General features: G+C 48.9%; 1 protein-coding gene across 1 annotated transcript in view; it reads right to left on the bottom strand.

The window, feature by feature from the left end:
* The window catches only part of LOC110529021 (helicase ARIP4), a 34,199-nt gene extending 12,798 nt beyond the window's left edge, over positions 1-21,401 (bottom strand). The window contains exons 1-11 of the mRNA XM_090241805.1: positions 21,257-21,401; positions 16,316-16,485; positions 14,341-14,956; positions 11,335-11,468; positions 9,479-9,679; positions 8,758-8,993; positions 7,928-8,110; positions 7,633-7,766; positions 6,082-6,278; positions 2,612-2,954; positions 2,202-2,379 (exon numbers count right to left, since the gene is read on the bottom strand). Of these exons, the coding sequence (XP_090097931.1) occupies positions 2,202-2,379; positions 2,612-2,954; positions 6,082-6,278; positions 7,633-7,766; positions 7,928-8,110; positions 8,758-8,993; positions 9,479-9,679; positions 11,335-11,468; positions 14,341-14,956; positions 16,316-16,442 (2,349 nt within the window). The 5' untranslated portion in view covers positions 16,443-16,485; positions 21,257-21,401. The remainder of the gene's footprint in view (positions 1-2,201; positions 2,380-2,611; positions 2,955-6,081; positions 6,279-7,632; positions 7,767-7,927; positions 8,111-8,757; positions 8,994-9,478; positions 9,680-11,334; positions 11,469-14,340; positions 14,957-16,315; positions 16,486-21,256) is intronic.
* Between the last annotated feature and the right edge of the window lie 226 nt (positions 21,402-21,627).

Genomic DNA, 21,627 nt, shown 5'->3' with positions numbered 1-21,627 from the left:
CCACACACAGAGACGCGTACAAAGCTCTCCCTCGCCCTCCATTTGGTAAATCCGACCACAACTCTATCCTCCTGATTCCTGCTTACAAGCAACAATTAAAGCAGGAAGCACCAGTGACTCGGTCTATGAAAAAATGGTCAGATGAAGCAGATGCTAAACTACAGGACTGCTTTGCTATCACAGACTGGAACATGTTCCGGGATTCTTCCGATGACATTGAGGAATAGACCACATCAGTCACTGGCTTTATCAATAAGTGCATTGAGGACGTCGTCCCCACAGTGACTGTACGCACATACCCCAACCAGAAGCCATGGATTACAGGCAACATTCGCACTGAGCTAAAGGGTAAAGCTGCCGCTTTCAAGATTGCGGGACTCTAACCTGGAAATCCCGCTATGCCCTGCGACAAACCATCAAACAGGCAAAGCGTCAATACAGGGCTAAGATTGAATCATACTACACCGGCTCAGACGCTCATCGGATGTGGCAGGGCTTGCAAACTATGACAGACTACAAAGGGAAGCACAGCCGCGAGCTGCCCAGTGACACGAGCCTCCCAGACGAGCTAAATCACTTATATGCTCGCTTCAAGGCAAGCAACACTGAGGCATGCATGAGAGCATCAGCTGTTCCAGGCGACTGTGTGATCACGCTCTCCGTAGCCGACGACGTGAGTAAGACCTTTAAACAGGTCAACATACACAAGGCTGTGGGGCCAGACGGATTACCAGGACATGTGCTCCGAGCATGTGCTGACCAACTGGCAGGTGTCCTCACTGACATTTTCAACATGTACCTGATTGAGTCTGTAATACCAACATGCTTCATGCATACCACCATAGTCCCTGTGCCCAAGAACAAAGGCAAACTGCCTAAATAACTACAGACCCGTAGCACTCACGTCCGTAGCCATGAAGTGCTTTGAAAGGCTGGTAATGGCTCACATCAACACCATTATCCCAGAAACCCTAGACCCACTCCAATTTGCATACCGCCCAAATAGATCCACAGATGACGCAATCTCTATTGCACTCCACACTGCCCTTTCCCACCTGGACAAAAGGAACACCTATGTGAGAATGCTGTTCATTGACTACAGCTCAGCGTTCAACACCATAGTACCCTCAAAGCTCATCACCAAGCTAAGGATCCTGGGACTAAACACCTCCCTCTGCAACTGGATCCTGGATTTCCTGACAGGCCGTCCCCAGGTGGTGAGGGTAGGTAGCATCTGCAATGCTGATCCTCAACACTAGAGCTCCCCAGGGGTGCGTGCTCAGTCCCCTCCTGTACTCCTTGTTCACCCACGACTGCATGGCCAGGCACGACTCCAACACCATCATTAAGTTTGCTGACGACACAATAGTGGTAGGCCTGATCACCGACAACGACGAGACAGCATATAGGGAGGGCAGAGACCTGGCTGCCAGAATAACAACCTATCCCTCAATGTAACCAAGACTAAGGAGATGATTGTGGACTACAGGAAAAGGAGCACCGAGCACGTCCCCATTCTCATCGACAGGGCTGTATTGGAGCAGGTTGAGAGCTTCAAATTCCTCAACAAATTAGATTGGTCCAAAAACACCAAGACAGTCGTGAAGAGGGCACGACAAAGCCTATTCCCCCTCAGGAAACTAAAAAGATTTGGCATGGGTCCTGAGATCCTCAAAAGGTTCTACAGCTGCAACATCGAGAGCATCCTGACCGGTTGCATCACTGCCTGGTACGGCAATTGCTTGGCCTCCGACCGCAAGGCACTTCAGAGGGTAGTGCGTACGGCCCAGTACATCACTGGGGCAAAGCTGCCTGCCATCCAGGACCTCTACACCAGGCGGTGTCAGAGGAAGGCCCTAAAAATCAAAGACCCCAGCCTCCCCAGTCATAGACTGTTCTCTGTACTACCACATGGCAAGCGGTACCGGAGTGCCAAGTCTAGGAAAAAAAGGCTTCTCAACAGTTTTTACCCCCAAGCCATAAGACTCCTGAACAGGTGGTTACCTGGACTATTTGCATTAAGGTTTACACCTGTTGTATTCAGCGCACGTGACAAATAAACTTTGATTTGATTTGAAAAAATGCAGTGGAACTGACTTTGAGGTCCAGAGTTGAGTTTGAGTGGTCTGTGGTATGCCTGCCTGCCTGCCTGTCTGTCTCCGTCTAATTCCACAGCACCAGTACAGCAATCTCAGCCTCACCTTGCAGCAGACGCAGAAGGCCTTGAGTGGGTTAAGGCCCAGCCAGCCGCTGTTGCCTGCCTCTCTGAAGCGGTTCATAAACTCAGTGTAAAGGGCCCTCTGCAGGGGTGACAGGCGCACCATGATCACATGCTCTTCCTTGGAGGGGAGCTGGTCCCGCAGTACGTCGTGGCCTCGCCTGGGACAGACACAGATTATTATCAGACTGCATATACACCTAACCAATCCTTCACAGATCTATAGGAGAGAGTAGGGGCTAAGAGTGAGGGGTTGATTTAGGATGAGAAACCATATTTGACTGAGAGAGGATAGAGAAATCGAGAAAGAGAGAGACAGAAAGAGCGATATAAAAAGCAAAAGGTGAGGAGAGGTAGGTGAATAAATAAAAAAATAGTCTTCTCTGCTCTCACCTCTGGACGAAGCCCTCCAGCAGACTATGGAGGACGTGACTTCGATATCTCATCACCCTGGCATCCTGCGGCGTGCTGTCCACACACTGCCCGTTCAGAATGGGCCTCTCGAACATGTTACTGAACTCCTGCCTGGTGCCCAGGAAATCAGGCCTGACAAAGTCCACCATGCACCAGTACTCTATCAGGTTGTTCTGCAGGGGGTATCCTGTGAGGACCACACGTCGCCTGGAGCGGATGTTCTTCAGGGCCTGCGAGGTGCTGGCATGGCAGTTCTTAATGCGGTGGCCCTCATCACAGATCACCACGTCTGGACCGGGCCTGGCAAGGGCCTTCTCCATACCTAGAAGGAGGAGGAGTGAGAGAGTAAAACACAAGGTAGGAGAATGTGTGTGTCTGTTTGTAGGTGTGTGAGAAAAAAAGAGTAACATAACATAACTAATAACATAAATGATGATGAATGGATAAAATAATAACGTTCTCTGATCTATTATTAGTAGTAGAATGTCATTGCAATTCATCAGCCTTGACATTTTAATATGGTCATTTATGGTGTTTTTTTACAAGGCATTACTCACCCAGTGTCTAGTGAACTGCTGTCAGCCTACAGTATTGTATCATTATATTGGTGATACATTATCTCATATTCAATCACAGCCGTATATATTCCCCCCCAAGCAGACACATCGATGGCTCTGAACAAACTTTATTTGACTCTTTGCAAACTGGAATCCATATATCCTGTGGCTGCATTCATTGTAGCTGGGGATTTTAACAAGGCTAATCTGAAAACAAGACTCCCTAAATTGTATCAGCATATCGATTGCGCAACCAGGGCTGGAAAAACCTTGGATCATTGCTATTCTAACTTCCGCGACGCATATAAGGCCCTGCCCCGCTCTCCTTTCGGAAAAGCTGACCACGACTCCATTTTGTTGATCCCTGCCTACAGACAGAAACTAAAACAAGAAGCTCCCGCGCCGAGGTCTGTTCAACGCTGGTCAGACCAATCTGATTCCACACTCCAAGACTGCTTCCATCACGTGGACTGGGATATGTTTCGTATTGCATCAAACAACAACATTGACGAATACGCTGATTCGGTGAGCGAGTTCATTAGAACGTGCGTTGAAGATGTCGTTCCCATAGCAACGATTAAAACATTCCCAAACCAGAAACCGTGGATTGATGGCCGCATTCGCGTGAAACTGAAAGCGCGAACCACTGCTTTTAATCAGGGCAAGGTGACCGGAAACATGACCGAATACAAACAGTGTAGCTATTCCCTCCGCAAGGCAATCAAACAAGCTAAGCTTCAGTATAGAGACAAAGTAGAATCTCAATTCAACGGCTCAGACACAAGAGGTATGTGGCAGGGTCTACAGTCAATCACGGATTACAAAAAGAAAACCAGCCCCGTCACGGACCAGGATGTCTTGCTCCCAGGCAGACTAAATAACTTTTTTGCCCGCTTTGAGGACAATACAGTGCCACTGACACGGCCTGCAACCAAAACATGCGGACTCTCCTTCACTGCAGCCGACGTGAGGAAAAAATGTAAATGTGTTAACCCTCGCAAGGCTGCAGGCCCAGACGGCATCCCCAGCCGCGCACTCAGAGCATGTGCAGACCAGCTGGCTGGTGTGTTTACGGACATATTCAATCAATCCCTATGACAGTCTGTTGTTCCCACATGCTTCAAGAGGGCCACCATTGTTCCTGTTCCCAAGAAAGCTAAGGTAACTGAGCTAAACGACTACCGCCCCGTAGCACTCACTTCCGTCATCATGAAGTGCTTTGAGAGACTAGTCAAGGACCATATCACCTCCACCCTACCTGACACCCTAGACCCACTCCAATTTGCTTACCGCCCAAATAGGTCCACAGACGATGCAATCTCAACCACACTGCACACTGCCCTAACCCATCTGAACAAGAGGAATACCTATGTGAGAATGCTGTTCATCGACTACAGCTTGGCATTTAACACCATAGTGCCCTCCAAGCTCGTCATCAAGCTCGAGACCCTGGGTCTTGACCCCGCCCTGTGCAACTGGGTACTGGACTTCCTGACGGGCCGCCCCCAGGTGGTGAGGGTAGGCAACAACATCTCCACCCCGCTGATCCTCAACACTGGGGCCCCACAAGGGTGCGTTCTGAGCCCTCTCCTGTACTCCCTGTTCACCCACGACTGTGTGGCCACGCACGCCTCCAACTCAATCATCAAGTTTGCGGACGACACAACAGTGGTAGGCTTGATTACCAACAACGACGAGACGGCCTACAGGGAGGAGGTGAAGGCCCTCGGAGTGTGGGGTCAGGAAAACAACCTCACACTCAACGTCAACAAAACTAAGGAGATGATTGTGGACTTCAGGAAACAGGCGCAGCAGCGCCTTTTCAACCTCAGGAGGCTGAAGAAATTTGGCTTGTCACCAAAAGCACTCACAAACTTCTACAGATGCACAATCGAGAGCATCCTGTCGGGCTGTATCACCGCCTGGCACGGTAACTGCTCCGCCCACAACCGTAAGGCTCTCCAGAGGGTAGTGAGGTCTGCACAACGCATCACCGGGGGCAAACTACCTGCCCTCCAGGACACCTACACCACCCGATGTCACAGGAAGGCCATAAAGATCATCAAGGACAACAACCACCCGAGCCACTGCCTGTTCACCCCGCTATCATCCAGAAGGCGAGGTCAGTACAGGTGCATCAAAGCTGGGACCGAGAGACTGAAAAACAGCTTCTATCTCAAGGCCATCAGACTGTTAAACAGCCACCACTAACATTGAGTGGCTGCTGCCAACACACTGACTCAACTCCAACCACTTTAATAATGGGAATTGATGGGAAATGATGTAAAATATATCACTAGCCAATTTAAACAATGCTACCTAATATAATGTTTACATACCCTACATTATTCATCTCATATGTATACATATATACTGTACTCTATATCATCTACTGCATCTTTATGTAATACATGTATCACTAGCCACTTTAACTATGCCACTTTGTTTACATACTCAGATCTCATACGTATATACTGTACTCAATACCATCTACTGTATCTTGCCTATGCCGCTCTGTACCATCACTCATTCATATATCTTTATGTACATATTCTTTATCCCCTTACACTTGTGTCTATAAAGGTAGTAGTTTTGGAATTGTTAGCTAGATTACTTGTTGGTTATTACTGCATTGTCGGAACTAGAAGCACAAGCATTTCGCTACACTCGCATTAACATCTGCTAACCATGTGTATGTGACAAATAAAATTTGATTTGATTTGATAAAGCTTCTCAGAGTCAGTTTTGCATTTTAGGATCACAATAAATAATATTAGCTGGACATGTGGGACCTGATCCTAGATCAGCACTCCTAATTTGAAACTACTACTACTCCGGCCCCAGAACACCTATAGTGGGCCCTGCAGCGACCTCTAACCACTGACCCCTTACCTTTCATGAGCTCCTGCTGCCTCTCCTCTTCGTCCAGGTCGATGATGACGGGTCCCTGGGGCTTCTTGGACTTCCTCTTCCTGCCTGTCACAAAGCTCTTCTTCAGGGACAGCAGGCGGTACATCTCATACCCCATCAGGAGGACACCTCCATCCCTGGACCAGTCCTCCACTACCTTAGCCCGAGCCACCGTGGTTCTGTAGGGCACACACAATCATACGTAAGCAGTGTTACGTACACATGCTCTCGCACACAGGCACACGTCAGAGCTGTCATTAAGTACCTCATGGCTATACCGTACACACGTCAGGGCTGTCATTAAGTACCTCATGGCTATACCGTACACACGTCAGGGCTGTCATTAAGTACCTCATGGCTATACCGTACACACCTCAGGGCTGTCATTAAGTACCTCATGGCTATACCGTACACATGTCAGGGCTGTCATTAAGTACCTCATGGCTATACCGTACACACGTCAGGGCTGTCATTAAGTACCCCATGGCTATACCGTACACACGTCAGGGCTGTCATTAAGTACCTCATGGCTATACCGTACACACGTCAGGGCTGTCATTAAGTACCTCATGGCTATACCGTACACACGTCAGGGCTGTCATTAAGTACCTCATGGCTATACCTTACACACGGCAGTACACAAACGGCGGCAGCACACACGGCAACACACACACGGTAGTACGCACGCGTACACACACACACGGCAACACACACGCGGCAGAACACACACACACATGGCAGACCCCACACACACGGCAGAACACACACACGCACGCGGCAGAACACACACACGCACGCGGCAGAACACACACACACACACACTCGCACGCGGCAGAACACACACACACATGCGGCAGATCACACACACACACATGCGGCAGATCACACACACGCGGCAGATCACACACACGCGGCAGATCACACACACACACACGGCAGATCACACACACACACATGCGGCAGATCACACACACACGCGGCAGATCACACACACACGCGGCAGATCACACACACACACGCGGCAGATCACGGCAACACACACGCAGCAGATCACACACACACACGGTAGAACACACGGCAGAACGCACACGAGCCAGAACACACACACGCGGCAGATCACACACACACACACGCGGCAGAACACACACACACACACGGCAGAACACACACACGGCAGCACACACACACACACGGCAGCACACACACACACACGGCAGCACACACACACACGGCAGCACACACACACACGGCAGCACACACACACGCGGCAGCACACACACACGCGGCAGAACACACACGCGGCAGAACACACACACACACGCGGCAGAACACACACACACACGCGGCAGAACACACACACACACGCGGCAGAACACACACACACACGCGGCAGAACACACACACACACACACGGCAGAACACACACACACACGGCAGAACACACACACACACGGCAGAACACACACACATGGCAGTATACAATTGACACAGTGCAGTGTGTTAGTCAGCTTAACTATATAAAATGTCACATACTTGTGCTCGTCATTGAGGATGTGGACTCTGAAGGTGCGTCCTGTGACGATGGCAGGGTCACTATCAGGGGGAAGGGCCTCTTGGGTGGGAAGCCACAGGTTAAACTCCGCCAGCCAGTTCTGAAGGGTGTTCACCTGGGGAGAAAGAGAGAGATAAAGACACAGCTGTGCTCACAGACAGACAGACACACACAGCGACACACAGGGGAGATGAACAGAGAGCAATGGGAGAATAGAGACAGAAAGCAAGAGAAGAGAGCGAGACACACTCATCATCTCCTTAACAGTCTACTCACAGGGACGATGGCCAGTACGGTGTGGGCCCCGGTGTGTCTGAGCAGGATGTCTATAAAGGAGATGACCTGCAGGGTCTTGCCCAGACCCATGCTGTGGGCCAAGATACAGCCAAACCCGCTGCTGCCCTTATAGCGCTCCAGAGACTCCACCAGGTTATCATAGAGGAACCGGATCCCACCAACCTGGGGAGGGAGGGAGAGAGGTAGGAAATAAGGGGGAGGAAAGAGATGGAGCGAGAAAGGGGGAGGTAAGTGGGGGGAAGGAGTGAGAAGGAGATGAGGGATGGAGGAAGAGAGAATGAACTCAATTAAATAACGCATGCAGTGTTAGTGAGTTAGTGTACCTGGTGAGGTTTGACGTCACGTGCCAGTTGTGGGGTGAGATACAGGTCTTTCTCCTCTGTGGGGTGCTGCAGTCTGTGTGTGGGTGCGCTTGTGTGTTCGTGTGTGTGCGTGAGCTAGTTAACGTAACTGGTGAGGTTTGATGGCCCGGGCCAGCTGTGGAACGAGGAACAGTTCTTCCTCCTCTGAAGTTTGTGTGTGTGTGTGTGTGTGTGTGTGTGTGCGTGCATTAGTTAAAGTAACTGGTGAAGTTTGACGGCCTGGGCCAGTTGTGGGGCGAGGAACAGGTCTTCTTCCTCTGCAGGGTGCTGCAGTGTGTGTGTGTATGCGTGTGTGTGTGTGTGTGTGTGTGTGCGTGCATTAGTTAAAGTAACTGGTGAAGTTTGACGGCCTGGGCCAGTTGTGGGGCGAGGAACAGGTCTTCTTCCTCTGCAGGGTGCTGCAGTGTGTGTGTGTATGCGTGTGCGCGCGTGCATTAGTTAACGTACCTGGTGAGGTTTGACGGCCCGGGCCAGCTGTGGGGCGAGGAACAGGTCTTCTTCCTCTGCGGGGTGGTTGATATTAACTAGAACCCTCCCCTGGGCATCTGGTTGGTTGAGCGAGTCGTTGATATGCGCGCCGCTGCTCTCCGCCGTGCCCCCCACACCTTCGTCCTCGTCCTCATTGGCCGACTCACTGCTGATCTGCAGGGCGTCGTCATCCCCAGAGCTCAGCTCGATCACGTCTGGGAGGAATTTGATCGATTAGATGTATTTATTATTCGGGTAAACAACGACACAGTTAAAAACATCAAAATAACACACTTATTTCCACTGTGGTCCTGGAAGACAGCAGGCATCATTAGTTCCGAGCAGGAAAATTGATATTCATAGTTCATGCCATTAAGCGTTCGTAACCTGACAGCTAACCAATTACTGTGTATATATATTCCTGTTAGTCCAACCAAGGAACGTTATAACTTCAAGGTTCTACCTATAACGTTCTTTTCCCTTCTAGAGATCTGAAAGGATTGGACAGGTCTAAGAAATATGTTAATAGCACCGCCTTACCTTCTGATAGATAATATGGTGTAACTTCCCCAAAGACTATGTACACTAATCGAATAGTCTCAGATCTCCACAAGTGCATAGAGTCTCAGGGTTCAATTTGGGACACAGCCAGAGAGTTGTGGTTGTTCCCTTTGTTTGAGCAGTCCTCCTACAGCCTTACCGTCTCTGATAGCAGGTCTGACAGCAGGTCTGATAGCCAGTCTGATAATGGGGATAGCTGGTGGCTTGACATCCTCCTGCTTCTCCTCCTCCTCACTACTGTCACTGCTGTCCAGGCAGATGACGTCCTGCCTGGCTAGGAAAGCAGCCTCTAACGACCCCTGACCTTGACACTCCTCCTCCCCAGGCCTCAACACCGATTCTATGGGAGGAGAGAGGGAAATGCACTGAGAACAATGAGAGAAAGAAAGAGAGAGAGACACAGACAGGCAGGCAGGCAGGCAGGCAGGCAGGCAGGCAGGCAGGCAGGCAGAGCAGGATACGGGTAACACGGAACCCAATCCTGCTGCGCACGTGCGCCATCGTGCGCCGTCGTGCATACATTTATTTTGTCCCCCCTACACCAAACGTGATCACGACACGCAGGTTAAAATATCAAAACAAACTTTGAACCAATGATATTAATTTGGGGACAGGTCGAAAAGCATTAAACATTTATGGCAATTTAGCTTGCACTTGCTAGCTTAATTTGTCCTATTTAGCTAGCTTGCCGTTTTTAGCCAATTTGTCCTGGGATATAAACATTAGGTTGTTATTTTACGTGAAATGCACAAGGTCCTCTACTCCAACAATTGATCCACACATAAAAAAAACGGTAAACCGAATCGTTTCGAGTCATCTCTCCTCCTTCCAGGCCTTTTCATAATTTAACTTATATGGTGACTGGCATCTAAACTTTCATAGTATTACCACAACAACCGGCAACAGTTCGTCTTTCAATCACCCATGCGAGCAGTGTGGGTGCAATAATTGAATAACATAGATTCCTACATTTATTTTGTGACGCGAGCAGTGTAGTAAGGGTATAAGTGAAAGATCGAAAGAGAAGGGATGAGCACAGTACATCAAAAATTATTACATTTTTTGCGGGGGCTTTGTCTAAAATGTACTAAAATTATCTATTTGACATAGGTGGGTTGGTTGTTTCGCAAGAAAACCGACATAAGCACAACTATGGGGCAAAACAGACGGGGTTGGCTAAGATTGTTGACAATATACCAACTACATTTAGTCTCCAATGTTTACTGAAAACCCAAATACATTTGCACAATGAGCACTTGTTGTCTCAAATATATCGTTATAGTTGTTGGTTAGCTAGCTAGTGAATTTTTGCCGTATTAGCATAGACGTGACATGAGTCAAAACATGGAACAAGATAAAACTAGCTGAAAAGTGCCACCTACAATTCCCCACATTGCAGCTTCTTGCTAGCTATCTAGACATTCATAATCACAACCCCACACATACCTCTGCCCCATCTAAATTTTAATAAAACAGTTTGAGTGCACCCCATAAAAAAGAGGCACCGGTAGAAGTGGCGCTACAGTCAGTGGCTCCATGTGTAGCAAGTGAAGTGGGAGATTTCTAATCAATGGTAAATGGAATTTAAATAACCAAATGAAGTTGGCTAAATAAGAAGGCGTAGGCTACAATGATCAACCAACAAGTAGGTCGTTTCATATCAATAGTTGTTGTAGACAAGGACGCCTCAAAATAGCCTTAATTAGCCTTGCTACTTTAGCTAGCTAGTTGGCTACTGTAGCTAGCTAGATTCTTTACACCGATTTTATACAGCAAAGACAGGCCGCAACAAATTTGTCTAAATTGCACGATTCGGTTTGGTTACTTTCTCTCTTAGTCCTACACACATTGACTGTCACATTCACTGGCCCCCACCCTTCCCCCACTCTTCTGCTGAAATAAGCAGAGATCTCTCGCAAGCGCATCTCCATTGAAGCCCCCCCCCCCCAAATGTATTTTCTTTGTCCAGAAGGTGGTTTGGGGTAGAACTCTCACCTGGGGGAGGACAATCTGTGACAGGTGGTGCTGTATAGTCCTTCCTCTGCTGCTCCAGACGCCTCAGCCTCTCTAACTCCTCCTGCTGGGCTGCCTTGGTTACTGCTTCCATCTGGTGCTCCTTTAGCAGCTTCCTGTTCGGAGGAGAGGAGGACAGGTTAGAGGAGAGGAGGACTTGTTAGACGAGAGCACAGAAGACTGGTTAAAGTAGATGAGGACAGTGGACAGGTTAAAGGAGAGGAGGACAGGTTAGAGGAGAAGAGGACGGGTTAGAGGAGGAGGAGGACGGGTCAGAGGAGAGGATGAGGATGGATCAGAAGGGAGGGGGAAAGTAGAGGGGGACGGGTCAGAGGAGAGGGGAACGGGTCAGAGGAGAAGGAGGACAGCGGGTCAGAAGAGAGGAGGACGGAGGGGGCGGGTCAGAAGAGAGGAGGACGGAGGGGGGCGGGTCAGAAGAGAGGAGGACGGAGGGTCAGAAGAGAGGAGGACAGAGGACAGAGGGTCAGAAGAGAGGAGGACGGAGGGGGGCGGGTCAGAAGAGTGGAGGACGGAGGGGGGCGGGTCAGAAGAGAGGAGGACGGGGGGTCAGAAGAGAGGAGGACGGAGGGGGGCGGGTCAGAAGAGAGGAGGACGCAGGGGGGCGGGTCAGAAGAGAGGAGGACGCAGGGGGGCGGGTCAGAAGAGAGGAGGACGGGTCAGAGGAGAAGGGGGAGGCGGGTCAGAACAGAGGAGGACGGAGGGGGGCGGGTCAGAAGACAGGAGGACGGCAAGTCAGAAGAGAGGAGGACGGAGGGGGGCGGGTCAGAAGAGAGGAGGACGGAGGGTCAGAAGAGAGGAGGACGGAGGGGGGCGGGTCAGAAGAGTGGAGGACGGAGGGGGCGCGTCAGAAGAGAGAAGGACGCAGGGGGGCGGGTCAGAAGAGAGGAGGACGCAGGGGGGCGGGTCAGAAGAGAGGAGGACGCAGGGGGGCGGGTCAGAAGAGAGGACAGAGGGGGGCGGGACAGAGGAGGACGGGGGAGCGGGTCAAAAGAGAGGAGGACAGAGGGGGGTGGGTCAGAGGAGGACGGGGGAGAGGGTCAGAAGAGAGGACGGAGGGGGGGCGGGTCAGAACAGAGGAGGACGGAGGGGGGCGGGTCAGAGCAGAGGAGGACGGAGGGGGGCGGGTCAGAAGACAGGAGGACGGAGGGGGGTGGGTCAGAAGAGGACGGAGGGGGGCGGGTCAGAAGAGGACGGGGGAGCGGGTCAGAAGAGGACGGGGGAGCGGGTCAAAAGAGAGGAGGACGGAGGGGGGTGGGTCAGAGGAGGACGGGGGAGAGGGTCAGAAGAGAGGACGGAGGGGGGGCGGGTCAGAACAGAGGAGGACGGAGGGGGGTGGGTCAGAAGAGGACGGAGGCGGGCGGGTCAGAGGAGGACGGGGGAGCGGGTCAGAAGAGAGGAGGACGGAGGGGGGCGGGTCAGAAGGGAGGAGGACGGAGGGGGGCGGGTCAAAAGAGGACGAGGGGGGCGGGTCAGAGAAGGACGGGGGAGCGGGTCAGAAGAGAGGAGGACGGAGGGGGGCGGGTCAGAAGGGAGAAGGACGGAGGGTCAAAAGAGAGGAGGACGGAGGGGGGCGGGTCAGAGGAGGACGGAGGGGGGCGGGTCAAAAGAGAGGAGGACGGAGGGGGGCGGGTCAGTGGAGGACGGGGGAGCGGGTCAGAAGAGAGGAGGACGGAGGGGGGCGGGTCAGAAGGGAGGAGGACGGAGGGGGGAGGGTCAAAAGAGAGGAGGACGGAGGGGGGCGGGTCAGAAGAGAGGAGGACGGAGGGGGGCAGGTCAGAGGAGGACAGCAGAGAGGGTCAGAAGAGAGGAGTATGGAGGGGGGCGGGTCAGAAGAGAGGAGGACGGAGGGGGGCGGGTCAAAAGAGAGGAGGACGGAGGGGGGCGGGTCAGAGGAGGACAGGGGAGAGGGTCAGAAGAGAGGAGTATGGAGGGGGGCGGGTCAGAAGAGAGGAGGACGGAGGGGGTGGGTCAAAAGAGAGGAGGACGGAGGGGGGCGGGTCAGAGGAGGACAGGGGAGAGGGTCAGAAGAGAGGAGTATGGAAGGGGGCGGGTCAGAAGAGAGGAGGACGGAGGGGGGCGGATCAGAGGAGGACAGGGGAGCGGGTCAGAGGAGGACAGGGGAGAGGGTCAGAAGAGAGGAGTATGGAGGGGGGCGGGTCAGAAGAGAGGAGGACGGAGGGGGGCGGGTCAAAAGAGAGGAGGACGGAGGGGGGCGGGTCAGAGGAGGACAGGGGAGAGGGTCAGAAGAGAGGAGTATGGAAGGGGGCGGGTCAGAAGAGAGGAGGACGGAGGGGGGCGGGTCAGAGGAGGACAGGGGAGCGGGTCAGAAGAGGGGAGGACAGAGGGGGGCGGGTCAGAGGAGGACGGCGGTGCGGGTCAGAAGAGAGGAGGACGGAGGGGGGCAGGTCAGAAGAGAGGAGGACGGGGGGCGGGTCAGAAGAGAGGAGGACGGAGGGGGGGGGCGGGTCAGAGGAGGACGGGGGAGCGGGTCAGAAGAGAGGAGGACGGAGGGGAGCGGGTCAGAGGAGAGGAGGACGGAGGGGGGCGGGTCAGAAGAGAGGAGGACGGAGGGGGGCGGGTCAGAGGAGGACGGAGGAGCGGGTCAGAGGAGAGGAGGACGGCAGGTCAGAGGACAGGGGAGCTGGTCAAAAGAGAGGAGGAAGGAGGGGGGGCGGGTCAGAAGAGAGGAGGACGGGTCAGAAGAAAGAAGGACGGGTCAGAGGAAAGGAGGACGGGTCAGAGGAAAGGAGGACGGGCCAGAGGAAAGGAGGACGGGTCAGAGGAAAGGAGGACGGGTCAGAGGAAAGGAGGAAGGGCCAGAGGAAAGGAGGATGGGTCAGAGGAAAGGAGGAAGGGCCAGAGGAAAGGAGGAGGGGTCAGAGGAAAGGAGGAAGGTTCAGAGGAAAAGAGGGGGATAGGTTAGAAGAGGGTGCATTATACATTGGCACTGCCCTATCAAACAAATACCTGATGTTCTTCCTCATGTGTGCTGGTTTAGAGGTCTTAGCAGGCTTAGGGTCCTTAGACTTGGAGACCCTCGGTTTCTTCTTTTTGCCCGCAGAGGGCTTGTTCTGGCTGGGGCTCTCAGGACCAGACGAAGGGGCTTGGGACTTTGAAGCCTTGGAGGCCCTTGGTTTCTTCTTTTTGCCCACAGAGGTCTTGTCCTGGCTGGGGCTCTCAGGACCGGACGAAGGGGCCCGGGACTTTGAAGCCTTGGAGGCCCTTGGTTTTTTATTTTTGCCCGCAGGGGGGATGTCCTGGCTGGGGCTCTCAGGACGGGACGGGGGCTGGGAGCGAGACGCAGGTCTCGAGTTGGGCTGAGAGGAAGGCCTGGAGGCGGGCTTTTTGTCCACAGAGGGGTTGTCCTGACTGGGGCTCTCAGGACGGGATGGGGGCTGGGAGCCATCGCCAGACGGGGGCTTGGAGCGAGACGCAGGTCTCGAGTTGGGCTGGGAGGAAGGCCTGGAGGCAGGCTGAGACGGGGGCCCAGAGGTAGGCTCTTCCGAGGGTGAGGTAGCTGAGGGGGAGTCCCTCCCTCCCTGGGTCTCCATCTCTGTACTGCCATGGCCACTCTCTGGCCGCTCTGTGGGACAGAGGAGCAGAGAATGACATCAATCAGTCAACTAATTATTAAATCAGTGTCTGGGAAACTGGCCAATAGGGTTAGAGAAATAGACAAACCCTTTTGGGAAAGCATTGTTTGTTGGGAACTTTCTCCAATCCCCCTTGGACACTATTGAATGGTGTTGAATGCATTCAGTTGTACAACTGACTAGATATCCCCCTTTCCCTTACAGAAGCATTGGTTGATCAGTTTCTGGGGTACTTTCAATGGAGAATCTCAATTGAACAACATTCCAAGATCAGGCTTAATGATGTGTCTTGGAAATCGTCCTTAAATCCTAACTCTTGTATTCTTTAATGAGCCAAATAATCATTTTCTCTATGGTTCATTCATTGCTATTACTGTATGACCCCAGTAAGACATGTTACATACAGTGTTTGCGTCCCAAATGGAACCCTATTTCCTTAATAGTGCACTACTTTTTACAAGAGCCCTTAGGGCCCTGGTCAAAGGTACAGCACTAGAAAGAGAATAGGGTGCCATTTGGGATGCATCCAGTGTCTTCATTAGTCTCCCTCCCATCCTTCTAGGCAGCCAGGCTGTGAGAGTTAGTGGGGCCTTGCCTGGTGTTCCTTACCCCTGGAAGCCTCTCACATTCTTGGCATTGAACACATAGTTTGGAGGCGTTCCTCAGAGCAGATGCAGGCAGCTCCAGGATGGAAGTTTCATTCCAGCAGCATTCATCAGAACCTGCATTCTTCTGCCTGTGGTTCTGTCTGTTCTAACATGTTGCTGACACTAGTCCGTCTGTAACAATGTGGGACACGGTGGCTCCGAAGACTCTCTCCAAGTGCCTGGCTCACTACCTGACTGTTGTGTGTCCCAAATGGCACTCTATTCCCTCTGTAGTGCACTACTTTTGACCAGGTACCATAGGCCTGGTCAAAAGTAGGGAATGGGGTGCCATTGGGGACACGTTCTCTGTGTAATTGATTGGTTGACTACATAAGTTCACATTTTAAATAAAGATGTTTTGCGTCAGACTGCTGTACAACCATTTTAAAACAGACTCCGCGATATGACGTTGCCCTGAGCAGCAGGATGAACTGAGAATATTGAGCGCAATGCAAGAAGATGCACTCGCACAGAGTATCTGCCAATGTGGATGGGTACGGTTCGCTCTGCTGCAACGTGTTAGCTGCAGCACAACAGTGGACAAGTGCTGTTTACTTTATGTATCACCTACTCTACCTTTAACAGATATAGTATTTAAAGTGAATTAGAATGACTTTTAGAATGTATTAATTGTGGTATTAATTGTGAGTAGTAAACTAGAGGCAAATCTACGGAGTTGACACCTTCCCCCCCGCCACTCACCGACTGCATCATCTTCATCATCCCCATCGTTGTCACCCTCATCATCAATCTCCTCCTCTTCCAGATCCTCCTCTTCACTGTTAACGCTGGGGTCCAGGTCACTTCCTGAGATCGATTCTTCAGACATGGCGTCCCACAGAGCATTACCTACACATCCTCACTTGGGGTACCTGCAATCAAATAGAGTACACACCCCTTAGCCATTATGTCAAACAACAAAGCAGAGACCCCATTTAAAGGGGTAGGTGACCTAGGCCAATTCAGGGTAAGGAAACATATATGTAATTTTGGCGAACTCTCTTTAAGCTTGGCAAAATGTGCGGAGTTTATTGTTGTGAAGTGGGCTGTCTTGTTGGGGGTTGGAAAATAGAACGAAAATGTGGAAAGACAACAAAAGCATGATAACATAAATCACATCAGCAAGTAGATCGTTATCACATGGTTTCATTTTCACTTTAGTCATCTAAGACAGAGAAGTGCTTGCAATAGAACAATACAGTAAATGATAAACTGTCATCACTTTACTCTGCCTCCTCTAAAGCTTGCATTCTCAAAGAGTCAGAGAAAAAAGAGTAAAAGGAGCTTGTGTGTGTGTGTGTATTTATGTGTGTGAGCGAGAGACAGAGAGAGCGTGAGCGAGCTGGCCAATTACATAAGACCTAAGTTACATAACTGGCCATTGCCACTCAGGCTGTGCCTTCCCTTGAACAGGCTAACCCAATAGACACACAGAGCATGGTCTCTCTGCCCCTTTCTCTCACCTCACTCACATACAAAAGCCTACATACAGTCTCAGGGCAGGTCCGAAACGGTTCCTTCAGATGGTTATGAAACGACTGTGTCAGGTCCGAGTGTCACAGATCCCGCCCACACACGCAAGACAGACATTCTCTCACGCACTTCAAGTCTACTGTTCTCCTATTAATGAAAGATGCAGAGTGTGCTGCAAAGCTAGAAATTAGATATTTTATGTCATGTCTCTTATAAATGTGTGGAGTAGCAAACTTGGCAAGGCTCATACTTGGTCATAAGAGTTGACGGGCAAACTACAGTGCCTTCAGAAAGAATTCACACCTTCTGAATTGTTCCACATTTTGTTGTGTTACAACCTGAATTTAAAATGGATTACATTTAGATTTTGTGTCACTGACCTACACACAATACCCCATTTCGTGAAAGTGGAATTATGTTTTTCAACATTTTTACAAATTAATTCAAAAGGAAAAGCTGAAATGTCTTGAGTCAATAAGTTAGTGTTTCCAAACTCAGTCCTCGGGAACCCAAAGGGTGCACGTTTTGGTTTTGCCCCCAGTACTACACAGCTGATTAAAATAATCAACTAAACTTTAAGATTTGATTATTTGAATTGTCTGTGTAGTGCTCGGGCAAAAAACAAAACGTGCACCCCATGGAGTCCCGTGAACAGAGTTTGGGAAACACTGCAATAAGTATTCAAACCCAGCGTCATGATAAGCCTAAATAAGTTCAGGAGTAAAAAGGTGATTAACAAGTCACATAAGTTGCATGGACTCACTCTGTGTGCCATAATAGTGTTTAACATGATTTTTGAATGACTACCTGATCTCTGTACCCCACACATACAAATAATTGTAAGGTCCCTCAGTCAAGCAGTGAATTTCTAACACAGGTTCAACCAAAAAAACAGGGAGGTTTTCCAATGCCTCACAAAGAAGGGCACCTATTGGTAGATGGGTAAAAATAAAATAAAAGCAGACAATGAATATCCCTTTGAGCATGGTGAGGTCAATTAATTACACTTTGGATAGTGTAGCAATACACCCAGTCGGTACAAAGATACAGGCGTCCTTGCTAACTCATACAGACCCTGGAAACCGCTCTTGGATTTCACTGAGGCCAATGGTGACTTTATTAAAACAGTTAGAGTTTAATGGCTGTGATAGGAGAAAACTGAGGATTGATCAACAACATTGTAGTTACTCAACAATACTAACCTAAATGACAGAGTGAAAAGAAAGCTTGTATGGAATAAAATTATTTCAAAACATGCATCCTGTTTGCAATAAATAAAAAAAACAGCAAAAAATGTGGCATAGAAATTAACTTTATGTCCTGAATACAAAGCGTTATGTTTGGGGGGCAAATCGAACACAACACATCAAGGAGTAACCACTCCACATATTTTCAAGTCTGGTGGTGGCTGCATCATGTTATGGGTATGCTTGTCATCAGCAAGGACAAGGGAGGTTTTTTCTTTGGATAAAAATAAATGGAATAGAGCTAAGCACAGGCAACATCCTTGAGGAAAACTTTGATCAGTCTGCTTTCCAACAGACAAATGTACCTTTCAGCAGGGCAATAACCTAAAACACAAGGCTAAATATACACTGGAGTTGCTTACCAAGACGACACCAAATGTTCCTGAGTGGCCTAGTTACAGTTGACTTAAATCTGCTTGAAAATTAATGGCAAACCTTGAAAATGTCTGTCTAGAAATGAGCAACAACCAGATTTAAGAATTTTAAAAAGAGCAATGTGTAAATGTTGTACAATCCAGGTGTGCAGTTGTAATCGCTGCCAAAGGTGATTCTAACATGTATTGACTCAAGGGTGTGAATAGTCATATAAACGGAGATATTTCTGTATTTCATTTTCAATACATTTGCAAACATTTCTAGAAATCATAAAAGGAGGCTTGTGTAATGCAGAGATGACACTTTACTTAAATATGTATTTTATTTAAAATATTAGAAACACAATGTTGAAGTAAAGACTCCTGTCAACTAAAATCAACACTTGTATTTAGTTGGGGATACATTATTTGCCTTCAGTAAGTTTAAGAAACCTTGCTTTGTGCCTTGTAATTTTGTTACCAAAAACCCATGTCTCAGAAATGTTCTAATTTCTCTCCCTCGTGGAGGATAATGAAAGTTCACAGAAGTAACAGAAGTTAATTGTAGTGTTTTGCAGATGTTTTTATTTATTAATTCAACTAGGCAAGTCAATTAAAAACAAATTCTAATTTTAAAATGATGGCCTACCCCAGCCAAACCCTCCCCTAATCCGGACGAAGCTGGGCCAACTGTGCGCCGCCCTATGGGACTCCCGATCACGGCCAGTTGTGATACAGCTCGGGATCGAACCAGGGTCTGTAGTGACTGACGCCTCTAGCACTGAGATGCAGTGCCTTAGACCGCTGCGCCACTCAGGGGACCTGACATCAATTTTGTTTAGGAATTATTAAGTGATTAAAACTCTAATTTCCCCCCCAAAAATCAGTAACAGAATTTCGGCATTGAATTAGCTACAATAGGTAATCATAGTAGTCACAAACCACAGTTTGCCACTGTCCTCCCACTGACATACTGTTATGTACAGCTCATACGTTTTTTTCTTCTTCTATTTCTGTCATCTGGTGCTCAAAGCAAGACTGTGAAAACAGTCTGGACAACCCTCCCTCTCACTCACTCACCAGTTAATGTCACCTACCCTCATTCCATTTACTGTAACAAGCATCCTGAAAAGTAGTTGAAATCTGGTGTCAGCCCTGACCAGACCGAATCTGAACCAATCATAGACGTTTATGTTTCACAAGTTTGGACAACACAGTAGAGAAGTTGTATGATTTGTTAAACTTAAAATCAATGGCTTTTGTTTGGCATGCATTTTAAAGTGACAAATGAGTCAAATCGTAATTATGTTACCGTGGAATTGCCTATATCTATCTCACTAGCTGTGTTATTCAGGTTTTCTATGTAGGCTAACAGGGACTGTATTCATAAAGCAACTCACAGTAGGAGTGCTGATCTAGGATCAGGTTCCCACTGTTCATAAATTATTATATAAAAGGCTAAACTGATCATAGACCAGCTTTGTGGATAGGGGCCCAGAGCTGATTGAGAGAACACTAGAGGTGAAAACCTTGTGTAAAAAAACTAAATGTAGTGTCAAATCTGACAGAGGAAGAAAGCTGCAGCATTGAACACAGTCAGAATCACAGATCGCCGCCTGCCTCTCAAACTCAAGAATCTCAACATTCAGTTTCTTTGTGATCTGTATCCATGGTGAACCCAGATAGAGTCAGCCGATACATTATAAGGTTTTCAATAATACATGCATGTCCAGCATAAAATATTTATACATTCCTGCACAGCTGCTTACAAAATATTAACTGTATGGCCACTACACTGAGCAGCATGTAATAATACTTCTCCTCCTGCATATCAAACTATGATCCCAAGGCAATAATTGTGTGTTATTTGAATTTAGATTTAAGAAAACATAACTTCCTCTCCCACACACTACTACTGAGCCATAGTGCAGTGTGTTACATAAACATGCTTAATAAATGCAAAATATTATATCCAACTCTAGCTTCTGTAAGTAGCTATGACGAACAGCCATAAATAGGTAGCCGATACCTGGCTTACTTGTTTTCTGTACCCACCCTCCTAACGTTTAATATGTTATTAGCTAGCGAACATCAACATTATAAAAAATGTAGAATCTACGAATATTAGCAAGCAAATCAGATACTGGGTTTTTGAACGCTAATCTGGGTTGGAACACCGCTAAGAAATAGCTAGTTAGCTAACGTTAGCACTAGCTACCGTGCCCATTCAAAAGACAGTATTATTCTAAGGCTGGGTAAACTAGCTACCGCGATAGCTATAACCAGATTATCTACTATCTTTTGTTTTGCCACAATTAGTTAGCTAGCTAAATCTGAACGATTTCTATGAATATGAACAAACAAGTCGTACTAAATACAGCCAGATAGCAACTAGTTCGTGCGTGATTGAGCAGCTAGCTTGTTGTTAGCGAGCTAGCATCATGTTAGCATACAAATCGCTGTTTTCAGCCAACGTCTATTGTCCAGGGGATGGCTAATCTAGAAAGCCCCCTATGTTACTGAAAAACAAGTTAAATTCGAAACAAAAACGTGCCAAACTATGTACTTACATTTTGCATTCCCTTAGGAAATAGTGACGATATGTTAATGATTAATATTTTTTTTATAAACAGTGTAGCTAGCTATTTTTTGATTCCCCCCTCACAGTTTCTTCAAGGGTAACAGTAACAATGTTCCCTGCACGCATGGAAAAACAACACGCCAGAACATAGTTCCGGAGGAACACTCGAATTCCCCAAAACGGTTTAAAAGCAGCCCAAAACTGCTTTCAGGCAGGGCCCAAAATTCCTATTTTATTTAAGTTTGTGTTGTACTCAGCAACACGAAATAATTGACTCAATGATAATAGCATAGTAATTAGAGCATTTATGTAATTTGCTATTAATGCACACCACGAGAAAGTATATTATGGCGCCATCTG

The sequence above is a fragment of the Oncorhynchus mykiss genome, chromosome 7 (genome assembly GCF_057628025.1).
Source record: "Oncorhynchus mykiss isolate SJ-2025 chromosome 7, ASM5762802v1, whole genome shotgun sequence".
Taxonomy (NCBI): Eukaryota; Metazoa; Chordata; class Actinopteri; order Salmoniformes; family Salmonidae; genus Oncorhynchus; species Oncorhynchus mykiss.
Note: the sequence above shows the minus strand (reverse complement) of the source record. Positions and strands in the feature narration are given on the sequence as shown.